We start from the raw sequence: 14,297 nt of genomic DNA, 5'->3' as shown, positions 1-14,297 counted from the left end.
CTGTTGTCCTCCATCCATATTTTCAGTTGTAGACTGAATTGTTTCTACCTTCTCCTCTCTGTCAACTCTGGTTTCACTTAAAAGAGTCAATCTTCAGATATTGTCCAAGATTAACCTTCAGGGTGGATATAGCTCGCTCACACCGAGGACCTATCCACGTCAACATTTACCCAGAATGCTTTGTGTGTAAATAAAATGGCCCCGTCCGTGTTAAAATATATTTTAAAAAATTAACAAAACTAAACAGCCTACAGTATTTTTACAGTCTTTATTTTACAGTTAAAATAAATGCTTTTCAAATAAAGTCTAATGTTACAACTAATCAGGGATCCCTTTAAAGGACTGTAATTGCAGTTTGAATGAAGTTTTTAATTTTTGCTTTTACAGTTCCCAGCCAGAGTCCTGGTTCCAAAGTTGACCRTCACTGTGGGATAAACAGATGCTTACTGAGAAAAGAAATAAATAAAACATCAATAATATAGGCACGATTTTAAAAAATKGTCCATTCTGTTACATGAACCATCCTGGTATAACTTGCTTTAGAAAAGATGAGGATTGTGGTTAGTATAGTTGAACTGCCATGATTCTTATCATACACTTTTTTTATTAAGCCAAATTTTAGAGAATAAACAAACAGTTGAAGGTTCTGAAACTGAGTTGCGACTCCTTTGTTGTCTATCAACACAAGGCACTAAATACCATAAGTGTGGATTATTAACTGCCTACTGTGCAGTGTCTGATTTTAAAAAAGGTCAAATGAACAAGCAGAGGTAAATGAAGCTTCAGACCCACAGAAAACCTTAATTTCAGCAGATGAACATTRTCTAAGCAGGGCGTACACAGACATTTTTAACTTAATACCGTCTCAACTTTTTAAAAACCTTCATTTTTGCTGATTTTGTGGTTTGCAACCCTGCTGAGGTGTCTAGGTTCACAAAAGTCTCCCTAACATGTTGACGGGTTGTGTCTCAGGGCTCTGCGTGTGCGCAAACAAACGGGAGGGGAGAACATGCCCGTTCAGCTGATAGGAGACCTGCTGGCGTCGGAGCTCGCTCACATGCAGCCGTACATCCGCTTCTGCTCCTGTCAGCTCAACGCCGCCGCCCTGCTGCAGAGCAAAACCTACAACCAGCCCGACTTTAAGGACTTCCTCAAAGTACCGTTAATCATCTTTAAATGTGTAGAGGAAACTCAAAAGAGATGCAATTTATTTAAAAAAAATGCTTTTCTGCTTTGTTTTGAGCAGAAGATCGCCACTAACTACCGCTGTAAAGGAATGCCACTGTCCAGCTTCCTCCTGAAGCCCATGCAGAGGATCACTCGCTACCCTCTGCTCATCAAAAATGTCCRTTTATCATCTATTTGRAGTTTTCCACACCCCGCCTTTTTAATTTTGTTTACGTTTATTTTTCTGCGCTTCSTGTCCAGATCTTGGAGCACACAGCAGAAGGCCATGCAGACCGCGAGCCCCTGCGAGTAGCTCTGGAGCGGGCCGAAGAGCTGTGCCTTCAGGTTAATGAGGGGGTCCGAGAGAAGGAGAACTCGGACCGACTGGAATGGATCCAGAACCACATCCAGAGTGAGGGCCCTATCGAGGTAAAAACTGTGAATTATGTGAAAACTGATTTATGGGTCAAAAACTAACACAAATCAGCTGTGTAAACTGGTCGAAGCTGCCCTGATTGCTAAAATTAGACTGGAAAAGTGTGATTGGTCATTCTGGCCTTTGGTCCCGCCTATTCCAACATGGGTGGGACCAAAGGCCAGATTGGTCATTCTGGCCTTTGGTCCCGCCCATGTTGGAATGGAACAGTCTAAATTTGATTGACAGTCCTCTGTTGGCCACAAGGACACACAACCAATCGCTAGGAGCCAAAATTCAGGTTGTGTGGTGGAAGACTTAATGAAACCAATATTAAACTTTATATAATGCAAAAAAAAGTAAAGATTTTGAGTTAATGTTCTCTTTTTATTAAAATGAAAGTACCATAAAAAGTTGAGACAGTTTTTTTCTAAGTGTACAAATTTACAAAGTCAGCAGGAAACCAAACAATTTTATTTTCCCCACAAAGTAGCAGCCTTGTTTCACTTTGACTCCATTATTTCTTCCAGCACCTGATCTTCAACTCGTTAACAAACTGCCTCGGGCCTCGCAAGTTGCTCCACAGCGGCCGGCTGCACAAGAGCAAAAGCAGCCGAGAGCTGTGGGCCTTCCTCTTCAACGACTTCCTCCTCCTCACGCACAGCGCCAAACCTTTCTCCTCCTCCGGATCAGATAAGTTGTTCAGCTCCAAAACCAACGTGCAGCTGAAGATGTACAAAACGGTGCGCAGGAGGTTGAACAGCTTTTGTTGTCAGGATTCAAAAAAAGGTTTTTGTCCTCATGTTTCCTTGCTCCTCTTTAGCCACTGTTTCTGAACGAGGTTTTGGTGAAAATGCCACCAGACCCGTCAAGTGATGAGCCTCTATTTCACGTCTCCCATATCGATCGGGTCTACACGCTCAAAACTGAAACTTTAAGCGAGAGGTATGCCAATACACAGCTTTAAATCTAATCAATCAGATGTTTTGTAGAGTATTCACATTTTTTCCATTATATTTTTTTAAATAGGACAGCGTGGGTCCAGAAAATTAAAGCAGCTTCTGAAAATTTCATAGAGACTGAGAAGAAAAAGAGAGAGAAAGCTTATCAAGGTGAACACGTTTGTTTGAATTTTTATGTATGATCACTAAGATGTGGCCATAGTTCTGCTCCTCAGCTAACAGCTAATAGCAGAACAGTGTTTTGTTTTAGCAGATTAGCTTTTTCACTATCTTTGAAAACTGTTAGCGAAYCAATTATCTTCTGAAATATTAGGGATAACAGCTAACTAACAAGCTAACATGAACAAAGACATGTGACAGATTGACAGTCGTCTTAGTGGTTTTACACGCTTAGCATTAGCTTCCGCTAATTTATTATTTTTTCAGGTTTAGTGTTAGTTTACGCTAATTTATTATTTTTTCATGTTTAGTGTTAGTTTCCTCTAATTTATTATTTTTTTCAGGTTTAGTGTTAGTTTCTGCTAATTTAATGTATTTTTCATGTTTAGTGTTAGTTTCTACTAATTTATTATTTTTTTATGTTTAGTGATAGTTTCTGATAATTTTTTTTCCATGTTTAAAGTGTTAGTTTCTGCTAATTTGTTTATTTTTTCATGTTTAGTGATAGTTTCCACTAATTTAATATTTTTTTACATGTTCAGTGATAGTTTCTGCTGATTTTTTTCCCTCATATTTAATGTTATCAAATCTCTTTTTAGTTAGCAGATTCTGATTTTTTTGTTTGTTTGCTGTGCCCACCACCRCTTAACATTTTGGTTTAATTTCAGCTCGCTCTTTAAAGACCAGTGGGATCGGCCGACTGCTGGTGACAGTCACTGAAGCTCAGGAGCTCAAGGCCTGTAAGCCCAACGGTGAGGCCTAGCGTCAGCATTTCATGCAGCTTTATATATTTGCTAAAATAAATAAACGTACGTTTTTCCTCAGGTAAGAGCAATCCGTACTGTGAGCTGACGATGGGGGCTCAGTGCTACACGTCTCGGCCCGTCAGCGACACGCTGAACCCGAAGTGGAACTTCAACTGTCAGTTTTTCATCAAAGACATCTATCAGGATGTCCTGTCCATCACTGTGTTTGAGAAAGATCAGTTCTCACCAGACGGTCAGTAACCGGCTTCATTCACATTACATACAGTAATGTAAAGTAAAACATAATCACAAACATGTTCAGTCTGTTACAGTTTTAATGAATAAAACATGCAACACATTTTTATAGTGTTTTTAGTCTGTATTTGCCAGCAGAAACATTGTTTTTATAAAGCAGGAATTAAAACTTGAGTCCAAATTGTWGACATTTAGGACATGTGTAAGTTTAAAGTAATAGCTTTAATTTACATTGTTTTTACAGATATTTAAAGCATGTTTTTATGCTGCATGGACAAAAACAACTAATGTTTTTTTATCTTTGCTACAATTTGTTTATTAAATGTGTCAAATTTAAGACACAAATAAGCCTCAGTAAAATGTATTTGCTTCAGACGTTTATTGTGATAAACAGATTTGTGAGCAGCTGATGAGGAGTCTTGGACATAAATTAGTCGTTTTAGCAGTGGCATTATTTTTATTTTTTCCTTCAGATTTTCTGGGTCGAACYGAGGTTCCAGTGGCAACCATAAAGAAAGACATGGAAAGCAAAGGAGCAGCGAACCGTCGCCTGCTTCTGCACGAGGTCCCCACCGGAGAAGTGTCGGTCAAACTGGACCTGCAGCTTTACGAGCCGAGCAAATGAGCACAGTCAGTTGTTTTACAAAATGAGGAGACGTGCGCTGGAAGTGCCCGTGTTCAACTAAATCATCTGGATTTTACTGTCCCTGGTTTCCTGTGCCATGAGACAACCTGACTTTTTATCACTGATCTCCAGCCAGCTGAAATGCGAAGATAATCGCAAATATTTTCTTATTCAACGCTGAATCGAAATTATAAAAAAGGCTCTATATTCTAATTTTTTTTTCAATGGCTGAGATTTATCAACATTATATACTACTAATGCAGGAATACGACATTCCCACTACCTACTGTTTAGTCCCACACTGCCTCAGAAAACACAACTTTACACTGTAATCCTGAAAGCAAAGGGATTTTACTTTAAATGTCACTGAAAGTGCCATGAATAAAACGTATTTATGTATATATTTAGTCTTTTTTATGTCACAAAATGACACTTTTAAGCAGTTCACAGCTTGGAGGAGCATTTGAATAAAGATGAGCACAGATTTTATTTGGGTCAAGCTCAGCTGGAGCCTTGACGTTCAGGTGAGAGGAGCCAGGAGCCGTCCTTCAGCTGCTCCGTCACACAGATGTGGAGCGGGATTGTATCGAGTCTGGATGAGATGAAAACTCTTTGTTCATTGTGTGTTTTTCTGACCTCCAAAAGAAAAGAAGGCTCATTTCACAGGGAAAAARAAAMCATTGATTTGATCAAAGAAAATACTACAGAAGGGGGGTCAAACTCATTTTCACCAAGGGCCAAATGAGCGTTAGGGTGGTCCTCAAAGAGCCAGCTGTAAATAACTTCAACTAAACATCTCATTGCTTTAGCTGAGCACCTCTAATAAACAATAACTGAGCTCTATGTGGTATTTCCTGCATAGAAACAACATTTTTAACACGTTCTCTTATAAACACTGTGTACAACTGGCTAAATTTGAAATAAAAAATGCATAAATACTATTAAAAGCAGTGGTGGGCATTAGTCCCCTAAAGTGCTAGTTGCAGACCTAAATTTCTCCTTTGCGCTTTAGGGTTTTACTAAATTCATAGAATGATGTGCGGATTTGCGCTTTCTAAATTTAGAAWTGAGTAGCGCCAATCGCAAAAAATGGTTCACATTCAAACATAAATTTTGTCTAAAGTAAAGAGAGAGCCGTCTAGTCTCACTACCTTTAGTAGCAACATAATTCATTAAATCTTTGTCATGTTTTTCTCGAACAATGAAGCCGTTTCTACTTAACATAATGTAGCTCCACTGTGAAGAAACTGGTTCAGAGCTTTATACTCTGACTTCTGACTCTTCTCGGTGACGGTTTCCACTGAGACTGTAGTGTTCCCACAATTCTTTGCGTGGGACGAAGCAATTAGAACTTCTTCACTGGGTGACAATCTAACTGCGGTTCTGATCTGCAGAACCACACTCAGCTGTGCAGTTTGTACCTCCCCTCTCTGAGGGACACCGTGGCAATAAATATTAAATAAATAATAGTAAAGAAAGAAACACGGAACAGTTTAAAATCACGCTCTTATTTTGAAAAGTACGGAGTTCCTGGTCCGTGTCCTGTAGCCTACCCAGAATGCATTGCTTCAGTTTTACTACAGTTTAAAATTACTAATATATCTGCATGTTTTCTTACCGAAGCCCTGCCATACATATAAGAAAATGACCAAGAAGCAGCAGAACTAGCAATCCACAACTATATTTTGTAATACAACCATGATTTATAAGTGTTTCTACAAATCACCTCCCCATTCTGCACCGATATGTGCCGATCTGTCAAAGAAAATAATCTCACCACTAGATGGTAGTAAAGTGCTGATTTATGTCTTACCTGGATGTTGTCTGGTAAACAGAGATAAAGTTGTGCTTTAGTATTAACGCCRCTAAGATTTATTGAGGATATGTGCTTCTTCAAGAAGAAGAATCGTTTATTGTCATTCAAACACAACATCAAGATGTAACTTGACGTTGTTGATGTTCTGAACTTGCAGACCTAAATAAATTAACTAGCGCTGCCTTCAGTTTGACATGTGCTTTACAGGCATGAAGCGAGACCCTCAACAATTTTCTGTTTCAAGAACAAATTCCAATGTTCAGAACTTTGATCGTTTCAAAGAAAAATCCATGCTTTATAGCTGTTTTACAAGAGCAGGATGTCCTCATTCTCTTACATTTTTCTTGTAGCTGAAGACTGGTTCGCTTAAATCAGCCATTTTGAGCTGCGGACGACAGAGCATGCATTTGAYGTTAGCTGGCACAACTTGATTGTTAAATGAAATGAAATTTTACAAAATTAGGACAACCTTGAAATGCTGCAGCTTTTTGACGTTGAGCAGAAAACGGTTGTACACTTGTGGATCGTAGGTGCCAGGAGACACAAAGCCCTGCCACACAGAGACCATTAAGTGAGCCGAAGGAGTGAACTCTGGCTTCAGAACAAACACGGCAGCAGGAAGCGCTCACCTTGGAGTTGGAGGGTCTGAGGTAGCACAAGCTGGGACACCTCCTGCAGCCGGACATGCGTTCCTCCKCTCTCTTCTGCGTAGGTAACCAGACACGCTCAGTCCAGCGCTTGTGAAGAAACTCCTTCCTCCTCAGCTCTGCGACCTCCTCCTGAGCCAGGAAGCTCTCCAACTCCTAGGTAAGGAATTCAGTGGAAAATGAAAGTGATTTTTAAGGCAACATTTTCAGAAAACTAACAATCTTACCTTCAGAAATCCATTTTCTGCATCCAGTAAAGGTTGGATCATTTCCTGCACCTGCTGATTTTCAGCTTCGATCTTCGCCTAGATGGAGATAAATCACAGCGAAATCCTCTTTTGTTSTATTTGAGTTTGTTATTCTTGCAGTACCTGCAGCTGTCTCAGAGAGGTACGAGAGAGCTGACGCCGTTTGGAGCTTCCCTCGTTTCTTGATGTCACACTTTGACAGCGGCTCGTCGTCTTCACACCAGCCGTGGACTCCTGACACATCTGTTGCATCACGTTACCGTTCTGATCTGTAACTATATGAAAGGACACTAAAATGACACCACATAAACAGTTGCTTCAACRTATTTTTTGATGCAAGAACAGTCATTTTAGCTCAAATATGATCACCTTAGGGCTGATCAGTATCTAACACTATTGCTTGCTGTAATATTTTGGTAACCGGAGGCCCCTTCCTGTTCTACCTCAAGCCTAAACAGGTTAAAGTGTACTGCTGGGCTTTTGGATCTTCTCATTAGCTGAGGGTAACAGCAGCTGCAGCGTCTTCAAGCAACCTGAGATGTTTTCATACATCTTCGCTCAGACCCGGAATGTTCCAGCGCTGTGCGACAGTGCAGAGACACGACGCCCCGCGGGAGGGAGTGGGAGACCTGCTTGTTGTCAGGAGAGCTGCACACAGCTTCTCTCTGCCAGCTAAAGACAGCTGATAAATTATTAGTCAGCTGCAGACTGTTTGTTCTGTGAAGTCAGAGCAGAATGAGCTGGCCCAAAGGTCGACTGCATAAAACGGAGAATTATCAACAGAAAAATGTAGCTTTTTCAAATTGCTTCAACAGAAAACACGTCTTAAAAAGAAAACGTATTTTTGAAAACTTCAAAAGATTATTTTCTGAAGTCTCTGTTAAAGTAAATGTTTAGTCGTGAGATGTGGCACTTTAATAAAACCCTTGTTTTTCCTGTTTATCAAACTATTCTAAGTTATGATCTGTTGGTTGTATCGAGTTTATGACCTACAAAATAAAAGCTCGCACTCATGACTCCAAATTAGCTGCTTAAATTATACTTAATAAGCAGCGGAATATAGTACATTTATTTCATGATGATTTTTAATTTCAATTTGTTTTTATTCTAACTTCTACTTTTATTTTGTTAAATTCAAAGCACAAAAATGATACTTCACTTAAAAATTAACACCTGTTTACATGTTACAAATTTAGATATGAATCATTGTTTGTTTATACACTCAGAAACATTTAATGTTAAACTACCAACTTATGTCAACTGGTTTCACTAAAGCCAAGTTGAGCTCAGGTTACTAAAACTGGATTCATGGAACCAGTTTGAGTAAAATCAACACTTCTTAAGCGACAGCATAGGACTTTTATTTTTACTTTCCAATTATTATAAGCAGTTTTATGACTTTTACCAAAGTAATTTTCTTAGTTAAATTATTTTTTCCAGAATCATTTCCTGTTATAGTATTTTTACTTTTATATTATTTGTTTTAAGTAATAAGCTTACAGAAAAAGTTTTGTCAGCCATCATATTACATTTATTTTTCGCCTCGTTAGGCTTTATGTTAATTTCTTTTATGAACATGATTTCTATAGGTCTTCTTGCTTTCAGACATTTAAATGATTTTACCAAAGAGCACCAAGGAATAAATTTAGATTCAAGTTAAAATATTTTTAGATAAGTTTGTTTCTAAACATAAACTTCATAGATGTTTCTACATAAACTGAACTTTCAGTTTGTATCTGCTCATTTTCATCTATTGTTAACCTGCCTTCATAAGAGGTGAGTTTTTACCTGTATTGATTTAAGGTGATAGAATTAAAGAAAGTCATCAGTACCTGTTTTTCTCTGTTTTTCTCTCCAGCTTCAGTTCTCATCAGTTCCTCCGGGAGGAGATTAGCAAAGACCGGCTCCTCTTTCTCCAGGAAGGCCGCCGTTGCCATGACGTCCACGCACTGACACGTGAACGCGCTGACCACGTTCGGCCAAGTTCTGTTGTAGAAACGCAACAGCGCCCCCTCTGGTCACAATATATGATGGTCACAAAATATGGTGAAACACCTGTGTGCCAATCATTAAAGTCAAATATTTTTTTTTATATAAAATAAATAAAACCCGTTAAGATAAACACCGCGTGCTGCTTCATATCAAAATCACAAAAAAATAATAAMAATTTTATTAAAAATTAGACATCTGAGCGATCTTGGTGGTCATTACTCCGATCAGGCTGCTGGTTCGAGCCCAGGTTGTGGAGAGGCGTTTAAAAAAAAAAGAGACCAAATAAATTTTCGTTTTCTTTCAGTATAATGTATTAAATAAAACATTTAATATTTTTTTTACCACGGTGTAATTTATTTTTGTTTTATAGCCGACACAGATTTCTTCCACATCTTTTCACACTTATCGATGGGGTTTGCTCCTTTTCTCCTCAACGGCACATGACTTGGCTAGAGGTGATGAYGAGCGGCGAGGGAGGGGTTTAAGCTCTGATCTGTCGAATCAAGTTACATAATTCACATGTCGATTAAAGTTTAGAACATTAATTTGCAACACAAAATCAAAATGCTATATATAAAAAAATAATAAATTATGCTGCTTTTTACTCAAACACTTGAAACTCGTGTTATTCTGTCATATAAATGGTGCACGATAGTCTTGTATACAGTTTATCCTCCTTGTGCAAAGCCAGTCTGAGAACCTCACAAATATAAACAGACTTACAGTATGGGCACAGGACATTARAGAGAGCTAAAACAAAATAGAACAATAATTAACAGATCTAGGGACATTCTCTGGATAAACACAGATTATCAGTCAATCTAGTTAAAATTTGTTTGGTTCCATAATAAATAAAGTGATTCTAAAAGGTGCTACAACATGCAGGGGAGCTGCAGGTCTTAATGCACTGCTGACAGTTGATGTGCTCTTRAGGTGTCCACTTAGACGCGCTCTCAGACAGCGAGTACGGGATGTTTGGGTATTAAGTGTTCAGAGGCAGGTGGGGCAGGGCTTGGCCAGGTCACAGATCGTCGTCCCGTGGCTCTTTCTCTTTGCTGAAGGGTCCAGGACGGGACAGGGCAGGACAGAGGGGGAGGCTACATGGATTGGTGGACTTGGTTGACCGCGAGTATTGCTCTGCTCTGGATATTCTGTTTTATAGACGGTAAGATAAATTGGTAAAGATTTAGGACCTTTTTTAATGTCTTTTTTTTTTAGGATTTATTGCAAATGATTTATTTTAGCTCTAAAAAAAAGAAAAAGGTCAAAGTCTGCCTTTGAGCTTTTGCAAGGGTTAGTTGGCCAACATTTCTCAAAAGATGGCCTAACCAAGTAACACTTAAACTTAATAATAATTAGAATAATAAAAGATGCATATCACCCAACAGCAAAGAAATTTGTGACCCATCACATYGAAATGAGGATTAAGTCAAATTTGGTCAAAATGACCTAATCATATTTTCAGATTCCTGGCTTTAAAAGCTACATTTTACACTTAGATAATCCTGATATTAGTAGAGATATTATTTAATTTGTCTTGTTGGTTACAATAATACATAAATGTTTGGTCTAAATCCTAATTTTATGTCATTTTAATGAGGATTTTTTTATGTCTTTTGAAAAAAGAAACCTCAAATAGTATTTGAATATTGAGATTTCCCAGCTGGAAAGAAACAAAAGCATTGATAGCTCACAGGGAAAATGGCAACATTTTAAGGCGTTTTTCCTCTAAATCGGGTTTTTTGGTTGCAACTGCTCAAAAAAAGGCTTCAAAAATATTTATTTAGGATAATATTTCAGACAGTTCAATGAAAAAAAATGTATTTTTTGCAAGCGTTTTAATCAAACCCCTATATCTGCCTATTTCTCAACATGCAACTTTTAGACTTAATCCTGGTTTCGATGTGATGGCTCACATTTATGTTTAAATTAAATCTACAGCTTAAATCCCAATATCATTCACTTACRTGAAAGATCTTAAGTTCAAATCATAATTCATTTGTTTTATCTTGTTTTAGTTAATGTGAGAGTTTGTAGCAAAAAGAGCAAAGTATTGGCGCGGTGAGATTTGCAGGCCGCCGGGCACAAAGCTGCAGACTTTAATCCAGTGGCAGACTCTGTTTGTAATGCTTTGTGACATTAGTCACCGYGTTAAATTAGCCTCCATCTGACCCGCTTTCTAACGGTCTTATCTCCAGGTAACGCCGTGCTCGAGCTGCGGCTGCTCTTCCATGCTCTGACCAAAGCGGCGTGCCACCTGTACCTGGCCCTGCTCCCGCTGCGCAGGGCCGCCACCCACTTCGCCGACTGCRCCCGCTACCTGCTCACCCATGCCCAGCAGAGCCCGCCGCCCGCCGCCTACCTCCACCAGGGCCCGCCGCTGGCCAAGAAGGGCACGCTGCACTTCCTGGAGGGCGTGTGCGTGGTGTGCGAGACGGTGCCCAACCTGATGGGCGCCGCGCTCAGCCTGGGCGCCGCCTTCTGCCACATGCTGCAGGGCGCCTTCTACGTGCTGGCCGCCACGCTGCGCACCATCCAGATCAACCTGTTCTCCCAGATGAACGGCGAGAAGGAGCGGTGGGACAGGGAGCGCACCAGAGCCAAGGAGAGCGAGAAGAAGATGAATTGCAAGGTTCTGGAGTACATCTCGGTGTTCTGTCAGGACCCCGTCAGCGCGCTGCGCATCAAGGTCGACGTACCGCCCGTGTACAGATAATCTCCGGTATTTACCACTTAACTGGCACATGAGGGGCCTTCGGACTGGTTCAACGTGCAGATGATTGGTTTGATCTGACAGGAAGCTGAACTCTGACCTCTGCTTTTCACTCACTGGTGGCAAAAATCAAAGGAAGTTAAACGTGAAGGAGGAAAACAATCCATGGTGCGTTTTGTTACATCTGTTGTGCATTCATTGAAATGTAAAGAAATGCAAATAAATGTCTTAAACAAGTCAAATTTGACATTTAAAATACTTTATTTACTTCATTTATTGCCACACTAGCTTCCAAGTTAATGTCGAAATTCTGTTTTAGTGGTTTAACTTTCCAATGATTCAGCTGATTTTAAAGTGCATTTACAACAATCGTCCAAAAAGTGTTAAATCACACCAAGAGAATTAAACGTATCAAAAATAATTATCCACAAGACATAATCCTTCAAAATTAAAAGACAAAATAAATCTACAAAATAGAAACAAAAATTAAAAAAGGAATTAAGTTATAAAATGCCTTAACATCAAGAATAAATTTAAGAATTATTTGTTTTATTTTAGCACTTAGTTTTTATTTAAGAAAATATACTGTCTAAATTATTATTTTTCTTTAAACATATTTATGAAAACTATATATTTTTTGTTTGTTTTGGTTGAGAAAATCAAAATCATCGCTAAAGCTTAAAAAAGACAAATATAGATGGACGCAACTTCATCAAGTTTGACAAAATTTTATGAAATGAATTTAGGAAACTAATGAAAAAGTTAAAAATTTAGATATTTTTCTTCCATGTACTCACTTACATTGAAACTTACATGGTTAGGTTGGAGACTTTGATATTTTGTTTATTTCCATTTTTGTTATTTGAGTGCTTTAAAAATCACACTTTCACTTATTTATTCTCCCTATAATTATTTTACGTACCTATTTCTAACTTGTATTTTCTTATTCTTTAACAGTTGACATTTTTGAGTCACCCTCTCAAAGTTGTTGTTTTTAAGCCGTCTTAACCACACAGGAAGCAAAACATCTTAAACTACAGAACAGAAGTCCAGTTAGGTTTTTACACATTTTGTTTAAATTCACCGTGTCCTGGATGATCGAGAATCTACCCTAGCTTTTATTTTTAGCCGAAGCAGAAACTGAGTGATGAGAGAACGGACCGATACCAAAAAGGGAGGTGACGCTAAGGACGGATCAGCTCCAGCTCAGACTACAGTCTGGACTCAGGTGGGACTTGAAGAACCTGAGATGAAAGTTTTCCATCTGCAACATGAGGAAATAAAAAAATCCATAAGCCTGTTTATTGGTGATGTAAAAAAAACAATATAAACAGAAAGAAAAACTTAAAGGCATAGCAAAAAAATAAACGAATAAATAAAAGTTCTCTAACTCACAGAGCATATCTTCAACTCTTCTCACAGCTGCTTTGTTCACTTTGTGTTCAATGCTGTCAGATCTGAGGACAGGTAATTTAAAAAAATAAATAAATAACCTGAATTGTATCTACTTTTCCATTTCTCACCAATGTAAGAAAATTAACTTTAAACAGAACTGATCTTTTTACTCACYCCATAATCTTCGTCATGGCCCCCAGTCGTTGGAGAGCCGACAGAACGTTTTTCTGAACGTTTGATGAAAGCACCTCGTAAGTGTGAAATTCACCTGTTGAGAACAAAAAAAAAATTTAAAAACAAGATTACTGCAAACAGCACGTTATACACCCATCGACAAACTATTATACAGCAATTTATAGCAAAGCAAAGACAACAATACACACACCTTCGATGGGTAAATAATAAAAATGACGTAAGTTATTAGAGGAAGTTAGAAAACTATCTTAAAAGATGAAGTTGATTATTGTTTTTTTTTTTTTTTACCTGACAGAATGAGGCTTGTAGCCCGGGTTCGAACACCTTGTAGGAACTGTGTCTCTGTGAAAACATGATCTGCCTCTTCACAAAGATACCTGAACATCAGCTGGAAGTAATAAACAAATAAATAAATAAATAAATAAATACGTTCATACATAAATTTTATTACATCTCTTCCTCTGCACCTACTTGGAGCTGTACACTGATATTTTATGGCAAACCAGTGTCCCCACATAGACTTTTCACTACGGACACATTCAGCTTGTTACATTAAATTAATGATTTTATACTCTTTTTACTTTTCAACAGCATGAAATTGTACAGAAAGTATGAAACCGGACTATTTAATCTTAAAGGAATAATTCGAATTAAAGGTTCAAAAAGCTATCTGTAACAGGTAATACAGCGGGTAAATATTGAACACGTCACCATTTTTCTCAGTAAATATATTACTAGAGGTGCTAATTACATGAAATTTTCACCAGATGTCGGTAACAACCCAAGTGATCCATACATACAAAGAAATCAAACCATAAATGTCCAGAAATGAAGTTATTTGTAATAATGTGGAATGGCACAGGGAAAAAGTATTGAACACACTTCCTTGTACAAAAGCCTTTGTTGTCAATGACAGCTTCAAGACGCCTCCTGTATGGAGAAACTAGTGGCATGCATTGCTC

At 38.4% G+C, this 14,297-nt stretch overlaps 3 protein-coding genes across 6 annotated transcripts in view; 1 reads left to right on the top strand and 2 right to left on the bottom strand.

The window, feature by feature from the left end:
- itsn2a (intersectin 2a) overlaps positions 1-4,730 on the top strand; it is a gene marked incomplete in the record, with an annotated part of 55,536 nt that extends 50,806 nt beyond the window's left edge. For all 4 annotated transcript variants that reach the window (XM_014011978.1, XM_014011981.1, XM_014011980.1 and 1 more), the window contains 9 exon segments: positions 973-1,156; positions 1,247-1,345; positions 1,429-1,596; positions 2,113-2,325; positions 2,406-2,527; positions 2,612-2,694; positions 3,372-3,455; positions 3,529-3,702; positions 4,178-4,730. In XM_014011978.1, the coding sequence (XP_013867432.1) occupies positions 973-1,156; positions 1,247-1,345; positions 1,429-1,596; positions 2,113-2,325; positions 2,406-2,527; positions 2,612-2,694; positions 3,372-3,455; positions 3,529-3,702; positions 4,178-4,329 (1,279 nt within the window).
- Positions 4,731-5,286: 556 nt separating this feature from the next.
- Positions 5,287-7,132, bottom strand: fam228a (family with sequence similarity 228 member A). Its single transcript, XM_014011977.1, has 4 exons — positions 7,020-7,132; positions 6,775-6,948; positions 6,615-6,695; positions 5,287-6,530 (listed from the first exon to the last, which is right to left on the bottom strand). The coding sequence occupies exons 1-4, from the start codon at positions 7,059-7,061 to the stop codon at positions 6,471-6,473; spliced, it is 357 nt and encodes a 118-aa protein (XP_013867431.1). The 5' UTR covers positions 7,062-7,132; the 3' UTR covers positions 5,287-6,470.
- Positions 7,133-11,987: 4,855 nt separating this feature from the next.
- The window catches only part of LOC106520057 (dihydroxyacetone phosphate acyltransferase), a gene marked incomplete in the record, with an annotated part of 3,980 nt that continues 1,670 nt past the window's right edge, over positions 11,988-14,297 (bottom strand). Inside the window, 4 exon segments of the mRNA XM_014011975.1 lie at positions 11,988-13,009; positions 13,141-13,202; positions 13,315-13,408; positions 13,624-13,723. Of these exon segments, the coding sequence (XP_013867429.1) occupies positions 12,957-13,009; positions 13,141-13,202; positions 13,315-13,408; positions 13,624-13,720 (306 nt within the window).

The sequence above is a fragment of the Austrofundulus limnaeus genome, unplaced genomic scaffold (assembly GCF_001266775.1).
Source record: "Austrofundulus limnaeus strain Quisiro unplaced genomic scaffold, Austrofundulus_limnaeus-1.0 Scaffold86, whole genome shotgun sequence".
NCBI classification, from domain to species: domain Eukaryota; kingdom Metazoa; phylum Chordata; class Actinopteri; order Cyprinodontiformes; family Rivulidae; genus Austrofundulus; species Austrofundulus limnaeus.
This window is presented reverse-complemented; position numbering and strand designations above follow the sequence as displayed.